Source organism: Lithobates pipiens, unplaced genomic scaffold (assembly GCF_037356315.1).
Source record: "Lithobates pipiens isolate NorthernLeopardFrog02 unplaced genomic scaffold, aLitPip1_a1.2 Scaffold_28, whole genome shotgun sequence".
NCBI classification, from domain to species: Eukaryota; Metazoa; Chordata; class Amphibia; order Anura; family Ranidae; genus Lithobates; species Lithobates pipiens.
The window spans coordinates 18,611,786-18,624,638 of record NW_027507789.1 but is presented as its reverse complement, the minus strand read 5'-3'; the positions used below and the strand labels follow the sequence as shown (position 1 = coordinate 18,624,638).

The window sequence follows — 12,853 nt, the reverse complement described above, 5'->3', positions numbered from 1 at the left end:
TTTATTTATTATCAAGTTTGTGTTTTGTATCTGCGCTGTACTGTTGTAATTTGAATTTTGATTGTGGGATTTGGTATTTTGTCCTATAGTATTCTAGCTGCAGTATTTTGCTTTGTGTATATTTTATATGTTTAGCGCTGGTTGATTTGCTTTTGAGTTTTTGGAGGTAATCATTGCCAGAGGGTGGGGAGGGAGGGAATCAAAACCCTGTGGAAAGTCCCATCCACGGACAATACTGGATTCCGGTGGATTCCACCTTATAGGCACCATTTCCACCTGACTATCAGAATATGATGAGAATCATCCAGAGAAACGTCACAAATAAGAACTCACATGTCCTATGAAGAAATCCCCAATCTCAGCCTATTATGTTCCAGCCCAGACCCATTACCATTTTCCACCTCCAACCAATCTTGGGAAATTCTGGAGTATGAGGGAACTCCCTGAAAGAAATACGAATTAGTGATCATTGTCTTCCACCCCCGAGAGTAACACAAAACCATGGAAGATGATCCTGGTCAGTGAAATGTTTTATTTTAGAAAACTCAGAAAGCGTTCACCTACTTCAAAGACATTAAATAACATCAGACACAATCATGAATGTCAATAAATACAAATTGTCACATTGTCAGCCATCGGATTTGGCACTAAAATGTGCAAAATGTGTGATCCACAAAGTGATCAGCAGTGCGCCCCCATCCCCACCCCCACAGCCTGTTCTTCATCGTACAATATAACCTTCACGAGAACCGCTCGCAGTCATTAATATATGATAATAACATAACAAAAATAGAATTTTTGTACGAACCATAAAATCCTTTTCTTGGAAACCACTCAGGGAAATGGACAATCAAACTGTCAAGTGATACGGCCCCCTACGGGAAGATTGGATACTAGCAAACTGGAGACAACAGGCTGATCCTCCAAATGCCGAGTACTATGTACCATCAGTGGCGTCACTAGGGTTGGTGTCACCTGGTGCGGTAGAACATGGTGTCACCCCCACACCCCGCCACAGACATGACAAGAGATAGCCAGAGAGATTGGACAAGAGATGGTTAGAAACTACAGAGAGGATACAAGAGATGGTCAGAGACTGTGCGGACATGACACAAGAGATAGCCAGAGATTGTGGCCATAGCCGTACTCACACTGACGTGGGAGCCTCCAGCAGATATGAATGGTGCAGGGTAGGGGTCCAGTCTCTGGGACTCCATGTCCGTGCTGCTCACAGTGGCATGGTGGTGAGATGGTACGGGCCGGGATCTGGTTTCTGGGTCAGGGCTCGGGAGGCATGCAAACTGCTGTGCTGCCATTCATTCAAACATGGCGCTGGGCAGCGCCATGACGTCACTGACTCACTGCGCATGCGCCCATCCGATAAAAAAATAATTGAGCATTTCCAAGCCCAGCACATTCGCAGTTCCAAAGTCACCCCCCAGCCATATTTTTTTTAATGGACGGTTGGCAACCCTGGTGTCACCCCTCTGGCAGAAGTCACCCAGGTGCGGTCCGCACCCCCCACACCGACATCAATGTGTACCACATTGATAAGGGTCGAAACGGTATCTTGCAGTTCTGAAGAAATGACAGGGTAAAGTAGTGAGGCAATGCCAACGACTCTGGACAGGAAAAGAGCTCTGTGACTAGCTTTGTACCAGAATGGGATCTAGAAAAAGTCTAGCGTAGAACTCAGTGGCCGAATGTCACTTCCAGGCTATCCCTACAAAAGTCAAGTCCAGCAGGGTCCAACTATAGTGTTGCAAAGCTAGGTGGAGGAAAAGCAAATCAGAGTAGCTGCTATCATGGAGATTGAGCTTACTGAATAATCTTGGCAGAAGAAAAGTAGAAAAGCAATGCTAGCAACAAACAACAAAAAAAAGAAATCAGGTGGCAATTTTCCCAGCAGAGTTGACAGGAAGATGCCCATCCCAATAGAACAAAAATCAGGACATGCTGGGAATAGGAGGGGTATATCCTAGGCTGGTCTATAGATTATTTTTTTTGTTTGCCAGTGTCCAATCCTCCACTAGGCGGCAGTATAACCCAATGGTATACGACTTCCAGTGTCCCTCAGTGAATGAAAAAAGAAAATATATTATACGTTCAGATCCTGAAACATCTGCAGCTTCACTGCCTACCTCACCAATTAGCTACATCAGCCCTGACAGTGCACATCTCAATATCCTCTGTATTAAACCCCTCCTCTACATCGTATTCTCTCTCCCCGATTGGTGCATCTCAAACCCCAAACCAACTCCAAAATCCGTCTCCCTATTCCGGATTGGCTGTATGCCCAATCTCCATCACTACAGCTGTGTACCCTCTTCATAAATTTCTAGCCCTCTATATTTACTACAGAACAGACTAGGAGCAGCCCAGCACCAAGGGGAGGAGCCCAATTAATAATGTAAAAACAACCCACACCCTTTAATTTCGAAATAACTATTTTTCAAAGTGCATTCTTGTATTTACAAATGAATAAATCTAACATTGAAGACAAAGTCCAGTTGTAGCATCACCTGAGAGTCCCCCCCCCCCCCCCCCCGACCCGTAAAATTACCTAAGAGTCCACCACCCCGTCCAATGCAATTAGCGGCTCCTACTTAGTAGTACCGTCAGGGGTCAGTGAGCATTGAGAATCCCACAATCCATTTTCTGGACACAGATTCTCATTGGCGATATTCAGGATATTGTCACAGACAACCAGCGCAGACCAGGCTGGCAATTCTCCAACATATAAAGGTTATGTGGTCAGGCATTAGTGGAGCCTTAGCCAGCCAGGACTCCATAATATCACATTATCAGGAAACTGCAGAGAAAATACAATTATGGAAATACTTGTCTACAGTGTGGGCAGCCTACAGAAGAAGCATCTCCCCCCCCCCCCCTCCCGTAGGGTGCACACACCATGGACAGGTGAGCAGCTTTTAGTGTCACCTGGACATGCCGCATACCCTCTGCATTCATGAAGTCAACACTGTGCACCACACATCAGCATGGAAACTCTGGTTGGCTATAACAGCTCCTGCTCATCGTCCTCTGACCCAGATGGCCCTTGGCGGACCTCTTCATACCACTTGTTGGTCAGACTTTTCATCTGTATGCGGCCGTGATGAAGGTCCTAAATGAAAGACAAAACAATGGGGTTAGTATTGCTACCCTGCAGCACTGAGGTTCTCAGTTCGAATGCCAGCCAGGAGACTATCTGCATGAAGTTTCTCCCTGTGCTTGAACGGGTTTCACCCCGATTCTCTACTTTCCTTCGACACTCCAAAGACATGGTGTGGTAGTGGTAGTAAACCCGCTGAAATTTTAAAATTTTTTTCATACCTGTAACGGAAAAGGCATAATGAGATAGTATGCACTGCACACTAGCTCATTATGAAATACTTACCTTAGAACAAGGCCCCGACATCTCGCCCTATACAGGCCGAGGGAGCGGACATGTTCCCTTGAGGTGTCTTCCAGATATCGCGGCTCCGGCACTGTGAGTGGCCGGAGCAGCGATATCGTCACTCCTGTGCGGGAGATTTCTCTCCGGCAGGGTCCGGCGCCTGCCGGGCTTCCAGCCGAGAAACCCCTGTGTGCATGCGCCGCTGCAGTCAACGGCTCACTGCGAGGGGAATATCTCCTAAACCATACAGGTTTAGGAGATATTTTTTTTTTTTACCTACAGGTAAGCCTTATTATAGGCTTACCTGTAGGTAAAAGTAAAAAAAAAATAGACTATACAACCGCTTTAAGTGATGGGTAATTTGTCTGTGGTATAAAAATAAAAAAAATCCTGTAAAAATAAAATAATTAATAAATAATGATTAAAGGAGAAGTACAGCCAAAGCTCATTTAGCTGTACTTCCCCTGTGAATCACAGGAGTGCAGTTCGTTCTACACTCCTGTGACCCGTCGGCTGACATCACAGAGCCAGCTGCTCTCTGCTTGGGAAGCCCCGAGAACCAAGCGATCAGAGGTGTTTGATTGCTCAGTTCTCAGTGTTGGAGTTGGCGGGGGACAGATACAGCATGGGACCGATGCTGTATCAAGCTAGGTATGGTCCTGGAAAAAAACAAAACCCCATACTTCTCTTTTAAAAGTGCTTTTGCTCTTTGGCCAATAGGTGGCTACAGAGTTGCGGATCTTCTCATGTGTATATGGTGCAGGCCTGGGATAGCCTAATGCAGCATTTTTCACCTTGTGTCCTTGGTAAAATGCTGACATATTGCCCAAAAATTGTATGCAAGCCAGCAGGTGGATGAAGCCTGCCATTCATTTTCATTGTGTACCATTACAACCTTACAGTCGTCAGTGTCCCAACAACCAATGACGTCACTGGTTGATAAGGTGGACTTAGGGTGCCTGCACAGCATCCTTGTTTGCCCCTCTCTGCCAGCACTGGGGTCACGTGAGCTGAGTGTGGGAAAGAAACAATGGAATACTAGTCAATAATTTTAAAGGGTGCCTTGCCTTAAAAAAACCACTGGCCTAATGTCACTTTTCCACCCTAATACTATATAAAATATTAGACAGATCCCCCGAGGACGTGCGTGCTCGCGAAACACATTGGGTGGGGCCTGACGTCGCGCCCCCGAGTCCAGGAATCGGATCAGCGGCCTTTGGAGTGACTTTATTGCATTTTTATATACTTACCATGTGGACTGCTTATTTTATGTACTCATATTTCAATAAAATATCATCTATCGGGTGAGTGCATTGCAGAGGTGGTGGTGGGGTGCACTGTTGGTGACAACATGGATTATTTCTGCACTTGGGGACACTACATATGCCTTTATTAAATGAGGAAGCTTGATATTCATCCTTGCACCTAATTTAGGAAAGATTGATATTCATCTTTGGACTTGGTTGCCACCTAGTGGTGCTTACCCCTCATTACATATATTGTCTATGTAATTTTTTTTGTTGTGTTTAAAGCGGAGGTCCACCCTAAAGTGGACCTTCCGCTCATTGGAATCCTCCCCCCCCTCCGGCGCCACAATTGGCACCTTTCAGGGGGGCAGTACAGGTATCTGCATCCACTTCCGGGATAGCTCTCTGCGGAAAGGGGCGTAGATTCTGCAGAATCTACGGCCCTTTCCGAAAGTCCCCCGCTGCCTGCTGGGAAACACACAGATCCCAGAGACAGCGGGTCCATCCTTATTGCGCAGCGCGACTCGCGCATGCGCAGTAGGGAACCGGGAAATGAAGCCGAAAGGCTCCACTTCCTGATTCCCATCCCCAAGATGGCGGCGGCAGCACCCGAGAGACGATCGAGAGATCGGCTTCGGGTGCCGACATCGTGGGCACGCTGGGCAGGTAAGTGTCCTTATTTTAAAAGTCAGCAGCTGCAGTATTTGTAGCTGCTGGCTTTTTTTTTTTTTTTAAACGGCGGAACTCCCAGCGGACTCCCGCTTTAATTTGAGGATTATAAATTCTAGAATTTCATTTATGAACACTATTATATGTATGTAGAATTTCCGAGTGCTGCACTGTCACTTTTTATATAAAATATTACCGTCCCATCCCAATACTATATACCATTTCACAGTATGAATTGGGGACACACAGGGGGCAACAGTCAGTCCAGCAGAGCTATATTACCTCCTGCGTCAGCCTGCGAGTGAAGAATGGGTTGAGATATTTGGCGTCAAGCCACATGAAGCCTTTCAGATTGTGTGGTTTGATATAATGGGCCTCGTACTCTTCCTCCGTCAGCTCGGAGAGGTGCTCCGACTCCACCGTGTTACCCTGAAAAAGTAGGCAGCATCAGACCCTGAGGAAGGGCGGCATCGTATACACTTCTCTGTAATTCTAAACACCAGGCACAGCTCTGCCCCATGACATCACGCCAGGCACAGCTCTGCCCCAAGACATCACGCCAGGCACAGCTCTGCCCCAAGACATCACGCCAGGCACAGCTCTGCCCCAAGACATCACGCCAGGCACAGCTCTGCCCCAAGACATCACGCCAGGCACAGCTCTGCCCCAAGACATCACGCCAGGCACAGCTCTGCCCCAAGACATCACGCCAGGCACAGCTCTGCCCCAAGACATCACGCCAGGCACAGCTCTGCCCCAAGACATCACGCCAGGCACAGCTCTGCCCCAAGACATCACGCCAGGCACAGCTCTGCCCCAAGACATCACGCCAGGCACAGCTCTGCCCCAAGACATCACGCCAGGCACAGCTCTGCCCCAAGACATCACGCCAGGCACAGCTCTGCCCCAAGACATCACGCCAGGCACAGCTCTGCCCCAAGACATCACGCCAGGTACAGCTCTGCCCCAAGACATCACGCCAGGCACAGCTCTGCCCCAAGACATCACGCCAGGCACAGCTCTGCCCCAAGACATCACGCCAGGCACAGCTCTGCCCCAAGACATCACGCCAGGCACAGCTCTGCCCCAAGACATCACGCTAGGCACAGCTCTGCCCCAAGACATCACGCCAGGCACAGCTCTGCCCCAAGACATCACGCCAGGCACAGCTCTGCCCCAAGACATCACGCCAGGCACAGCTCTGCCCCAAGACATCACGCCAGGCACAGCTCTGCCCCAAGACATCACGCCAGGCACAGCTCTGCCCCATGACATCACGCCAGGCACAGCTCTGCCCCATGACATCACGCCAGGCACAGCTCTGCCCCATGATATCTGCGGCTCCTCCTGCCTTTCCCATGGCTTTGTTCCCACCCAGCGGCTCTCTCTCTCTAGCCTCCAGCTCTTCCCTCCCCCCAGCCACCAGTGTCTGAGCCATCCACTGGACCCTCTCACCGGTCCCACCCTGCCAAATCAGAAAAAACACTTCACCAGTCTGGGGATTCCAAAACCTGCAGCTTTCTGCTCTCCTGACAGTATGGGCTAGGCGACTTCTGATTGGTTAGTGCCATTCATAAGATGGAGCTAACCAATTAGAATCCCTGTAGTCCATACTGTTAGCACTAGAAGCAGATGGCACAAACTGCTGGCGGCTGGGGGGACAAAGCCATGGAAAAGGCATGAGAAGCTGCAGCCCCAGATGTCCACAGCCAGATGGGAGCTGGTGGAACCCATCATGCAGGGAGGTTTCCCGCACCGCTCCTGCATGAACTTCTCTATGACAACCTGGGTTCACACAGGAGCGGTGCAGCATGTGATTCGAACAGGAATCATACCCCATTCCTGTTCAAATTGCGTGCGATTCACGCCCATTCGTTTTGTATGGACGCAAATCGCACCGCAAAGTATCAGTTTCGATGTCTGGAACATTTTCACGAGTACTCATAAAAATACTTGGTATCAGTATCGGTGCCTCCACACTGTAAACCCCACTGGGCTAAGGACAAGAGCAGGGGGAAGAAATTGAGTCATCTGCATCTGATCACTGTATGGTGTAAAGCAGAAATATGCAATTAGCAGACATCCAGCTGTTGAAAAACTACAAGTCCCATCATGCCTCTGCCTCTGGGTGTCATGCTTGTGGCTGTGAGAGTCTTGCTATGCCTCATGGGACTTGTAGTTCTGCAACAGCTGGAGGTCCGCTAATTGCATATCCCTGCTGTAAACTCTTCCAGGCCAAGGACAGGAGGAAAGGGCTCGGGTCACCTGCACCTGAGAACGCTAATTATATTGCAGACATTGATGAACACAGTAAGGGATAGATTATAAGGCTACATTTACAGCTGGTAAGCATACTAGAGAAAAGTAAAACAGACATTTCTAAAGACAATAAAAGGAATCGTCTGATTACTGCTGAGGAGGTCAGGTACAGAGAACCATGATCTCACAGCTTTGGAATCATTCTCCCCTATTACAGAGCTAGGTCAGAGGTCTGGACAGATGAACGCCCACTCACCATTTTCTGTGTTTTGCTGAGATTAATGTCCTTCTTGCTCTTCTTCCGAGCTCTGGCGTCCTCAATGTCTATGAGTCTGATAAGAGGCATGGTGCCACCCCCAAGGAGGAGGATGGTGAACAGCACAATGATGATGGTGGTTGTTCCAATCAACTGACGCTTCTCCATTGGCTCCAGCTCCAAGTGAAGACTCAGGGCATAAGGAATGGCCCCCCTCAATCCTAGAAGGACACGGCACAAGGTGACTAGGACAGACCACATTAGGGACCCACATACAGGAGCACCCGCGAGTCAAAATGTCACAGCAGACATGAAAACATACATCACACATGGCTCTGGTTCACTGTAAAAAGAAACTAAATGTAGATGATATAAATAACAGGGACACAGGTATCCAAAGTGATGAACTGAATATCCCAAAAACTAAACAAGGGACAGAGGGACAACAGATATAGGACACTGTACAAAAGGCACGGGTCACCATACAATTGATGGGGGGACATTGTGTATCCCAAGGATCATACAAAGGACAGGGGGACAATGTACAAAAGACAAGAGGACATTGTGTGTTCCAAGCACCATACAAAGGGCAACGGAACAATTTCTAGAAAGAACGGGACATTGCGTACCCAGAGGATCATACCAAGGACAAGGTGACTGTGCAAAAGACAAGGGGGCGCTGTTTAAAGGACAGGGGGACCATGTACAGGTCAATAAAAGTATGAGGATGGAAGGGGTTAATGTGCAGGATAAGGAAGGTGAAGGCATTTATGCAGAGGTCACTACAGAGACTGATGTAGATTAGATATACAGCTGAGGAGGTCTAAGGAAGGGGGGGGGGTAGGTGTGAAGATGAGGGGGTCTGAAGGGAAGGGAGGAGGCCCCCTTCACTTGAATCTGCTGCTTCCGATCTCCATCTTTAAAGTGGTTGTAAAGGCACAAGGTTTTTTACTTCCATGCATTCTAAACATGAAGGTAAAAAACCTTCTGTGTGGTGCAGCTGCGCCCCCAGCCCCCCACTAATTCTTACCTGAGCCCCCTCTCGATCCAGCAATGTCCACTAGAGCCTTGCCTATGTGGGAATTTGCACTCCTGATTGGCTTTCGACAGCAGTGGGAGCCAGTGAGCCAATCAGGAGATGGAGGGGGTGGAGCCGAGCTGTGACTTCACGTGTAAATGGACACACAGAGCCATGGTTCGGGAGAGTGCCTGCTTGGGTGCCCCCACAGCAAGCTGCTTGTTGTAGGGGCTACCGGCAGGAGGGAGGATCCAGGAGCACCAGCGCGGGACCCAAGAAGAGGGCTGCTCTGTGCAAAACCCACACACGGAGCAGGTAAGTATAACTTTTTTTTTTTAAACAAACACAAGACTTTAATATTGTTTTAGGACAGAAATTTCCCCTTGGTGCCCCCTTTTCTATGGCCTAACCGAATATCCCCTGCCGCCCACAGGTGCATATTTACCTCAATCCGACAGCAGTGGCCTCCGATGATTGTTTACATCCAGCACTGCAAATGTTACTCTCCGTGCCTTGCCTGCACCATTGGTCTATGGGGCTGTAATGCGTAGGTCTAGTGCAGGAGTGTGAGTATACTGGCTGTAAACAATCACTGGCCGCATCCATCAGACTGAGGTAGGTATGCATCTGTAGAGGTGGAAGGTGGGTTATGGCAAAGGGGAAAAAAGATAAGTCACAGAGTCATTCTAAATGTTCCTGTGCACTGAGCCTGGGACCTGCTCTGGCGCTCACACAAGCAGTAAACAGAGCGCAGTTATTAAACCATTCTCCATAAATATACATTAAACTACCCACCATTATTTGCCATAGGGCAGTAATAGTAAGGTGGTTAAGTAAATGTTATTTACAGTAAGAGTGGATCAGTCCAGGAAGGTCCAAGTACATAAAACATTAACAGCTCAATAGTAAGGGAAAAACAGACTGGACACTTACAACATACAGTTATAAACTGCTGCAGGGCAGGAAATATTTTTATTTAGAAATTGATTGGACTGCCCTGGTGGTATCAGGAAAACAGAGTTGGCTCTAGCTGCCCCAGGAGGATTGTCCTTCTCCCCTGGACCGACCTGCCAGAGCCCCAGGCAGTTGAGCCCCTGGGACAAGGAACTGCCAGAGTCACAGACAGGTTGTACCTCATGGGACAGGGACCTACCAAAGTGGCTGAGCCTATTGGGACAGGGACCTACCAAAGTGGCTGAGCCTATTGGGACAGGGACCTACCAAAGTGGCTGAGCCTATTGGGACAGGGACCTACCAAAGTGGCTAAGCCTATTGGGACAGGGATCTACTGGAGTCCCGGAAAGGCTGAGCCCCTTTGGCAGGGACCCACTGGAGTCCTTGGGACATTTCTCTTTTATCACCCCTAACTGAAAAACACAAAGCATGCTGGGAGAAGAGAACTGACCACTCACCACTAAACCACATGATGCACATCATTTTCGGGGTGATCTTGTGATCGCGGAAGAAGTTGAGCAGAAAAGACAAAGGAAATATATTGACTGCTCGACCCAGCAACACCAGAACCTGAGTGATAAAAGCTGCATGTGAGAGACCCGACAGTCACCAATGAACTCCATGGACATTATTCATATTAATTATAGAAAATCTTCTAGCCAGGCAATATAAGTGCATCACCAAATTATCGCACGGCGCAAGATCACATCATCCAAAAAGAGACATGAAGGGCCAGAATGCATCAATTTGTCAGAGCTGCGGGGTCTGGAGGGGCTCTAGAGAATTGATGCTGAGTGAACCAGCACACGTGGTATTCTATTTAGTTTACAAGGGATGCATGGTGGGCCACATCCAGTATTGTATTGTGTGTACAGGGGATGGGTGGTCTAGCACATCCAATCTTGTATTGTGTGTACAGGGGATGGGTGGTCTAGCACATCCAATCTTGTATTGTGTGTACAGGGGATGGAAGGGTCTAGCACATCTGGTATTATATAATGTGCCCAGGGGATGGATGGTCTAACACATCCAGTATTATATTGTGTGTACAGGGGACGGGATGGTCTAGCACACCCAGTATTATATTGTGTGTACAGGGGACGGGATGGTGTAGCACACTCAGTATTATATTGTGTGTACAGGGGATGGGGTGGTCTAGCACACCCAGTATTATATTGTGTGTACAGGGGATGGGAGGGTCTAACACATCCAGTATTATATTATTTGTACAGGGAACGGGATGGTGTAGCACACCCAGTATTATATTGTGTGTACAGGGGACGGGATGGTGTAGCACACCCAGTATTATATTGTGTGTACAGGGGACGGGATGGTGTAGCACATCCAGTATTATATTGTGTGTACAGGGGACGGGATGGTGTAGCACACCCAGTATTATATTGTGTGTACAGGGGACGGGATGGTGTAGCACATCCAGTATTATATTGTGTGTACAGGGGATGGGATGGTGTAGCCCACTCAGTATTATATTGTGTGTACAGGGGACGGGATGGTGTAGCACACTCAGTATTATATTGTGTGTACAGGGGACGGGATGGTGTAGCACACTCAGTATTATATTATGTGTACAGGGGACGGGATGGTGTAGCACACCCGATATTATATTGTGTGTACAGGGGATGGGTGGTCTGCACACCCAGTATTATATTGTGTGTACGGGGGATGGGGTGGTGTAGCACACCTTTTATTATATTGTGTGTACAGGGGATGGGGTGGTCCAGCACACTCAGTATTATATTGTGTGTACAGAGGATGGGGTGGTTTAGCACACCCGGTATTATATTGTGTGAACAGGGGACGGGAGGGTGCAGCACACCCGCTATTATATTGTAAGTACAGGGGATGGGGTGGTCTAGCACACCCAGTATTATATTGTGTGTACAGGGGACAGGAGGGTGTAGCACACCCGGTATTATATTCTAAGTACAGGGGATGGGGTGGTCTAGCACACCCAGCATTATATTGTGTGTACAGGGGACAGGAGGGTGTAGCACACCCGGTATTATATTGTAAGTACAGGGGGTGGGGTGGTCTAGCACACCCGGTATTATTATACACGATTTATATGGCGCCAACAGTTTACACAGCGCTTTACAATGTAGGGGGGGCAGCACAATTACAGTACAGTTTAATACGGAAGGGACAGGAGGTCGCTGCTCGTAGAGCTTACATTCTAAAGGGAGGGGGTGGTGTTACAAAAAGATAATAGATGCAGGGAATAATTTGATGGGGGTGACTCGGGGACAGTTGTTAGGTGGGTGTGAGATAGGCTTCCCCTAAATAAGCGAGTTGAGGGATCTCCTAAAGGTGGACAAGTTAGGGGCTGATATTGTGTGTACAGGGGAAGGGTTGGTCTAGCACACCCGGTATTATATTGTGTGTACAGGAGACGGGATGGTGCAGCACACCCGGTATTATATTGTGTGTACAGGAGATGGGATGGTGTAGCACACCCGGTATTATATTGTGTGTACAGGGGATGGGGGGGTGTCTCGCACACCCGGTATTATACATAAACACAATGATTACACAGTGATAGGTACTCACAAGGCACCAGATGACAAATGAGATCTCAAACTTGTGTGGAAAGCTGAAAATGGAGAGGCCAAGAAAGGCGAAGACACATGTTTCTGGAAAGGAAGAAGAGGAGAAATCAGCATTCAACACATAAGAATCATCCAACAAACACTGCACACCAATATTAAACACCACAGGCTAGCTAATAATACACACTGTATTAAATAATAAAACACCACACACCTATTATTCACACCCCATACCTATAATAAACACTGCACATTGATTTCACACACTAGTAACAGTCTGCTGTATCCAGCCCTGATGACAAAGTCCATGTACAGACGCTTCTCTGCCAGTAGAGGGTGCTGTATACATGCTGTACATCCTGTAGGACAGGGGGGGTCACCAAACTTCCTAATTAAAGGGTCTGTTTACAGTCTTTCAGATTTTTTTTTTTTGGGGGGGGGGGGGGGCCTGGACTGTGGACATTGGAAGCAGAAAATGTCCCGGCA

At 48.2% G+C, this 12,853-nt stretch overlaps 1 protein-coding gene across 1 annotated transcript in view; it reads right to left on the bottom strand.

The window, feature by feature from the left end:
• Positions 1–512: 512 nt before the first annotated feature.
• The window catches only part of SLC9A8 (solute carrier family 9 member A8), a 68,849-nt gene continuing 56,508 nt past the window's right edge, over positions 513–12,853 (bottom strand). Inside the window, 5 exon segments of the mRNA XM_077458808.1 lie at positions 513–3,124; positions 5,596–5,742; positions 7,829–8,049; positions 10,259–10,370; positions 12,369–12,451. Coding sequence (XP_077314934.1) covers positions 3,017–3,124; positions 5,596–5,742; positions 7,829–8,049; positions 10,259–10,370; positions 12,369–12,451 — 671 coding nt within the window. The 3' untranslated portion in view covers positions 513–3,016.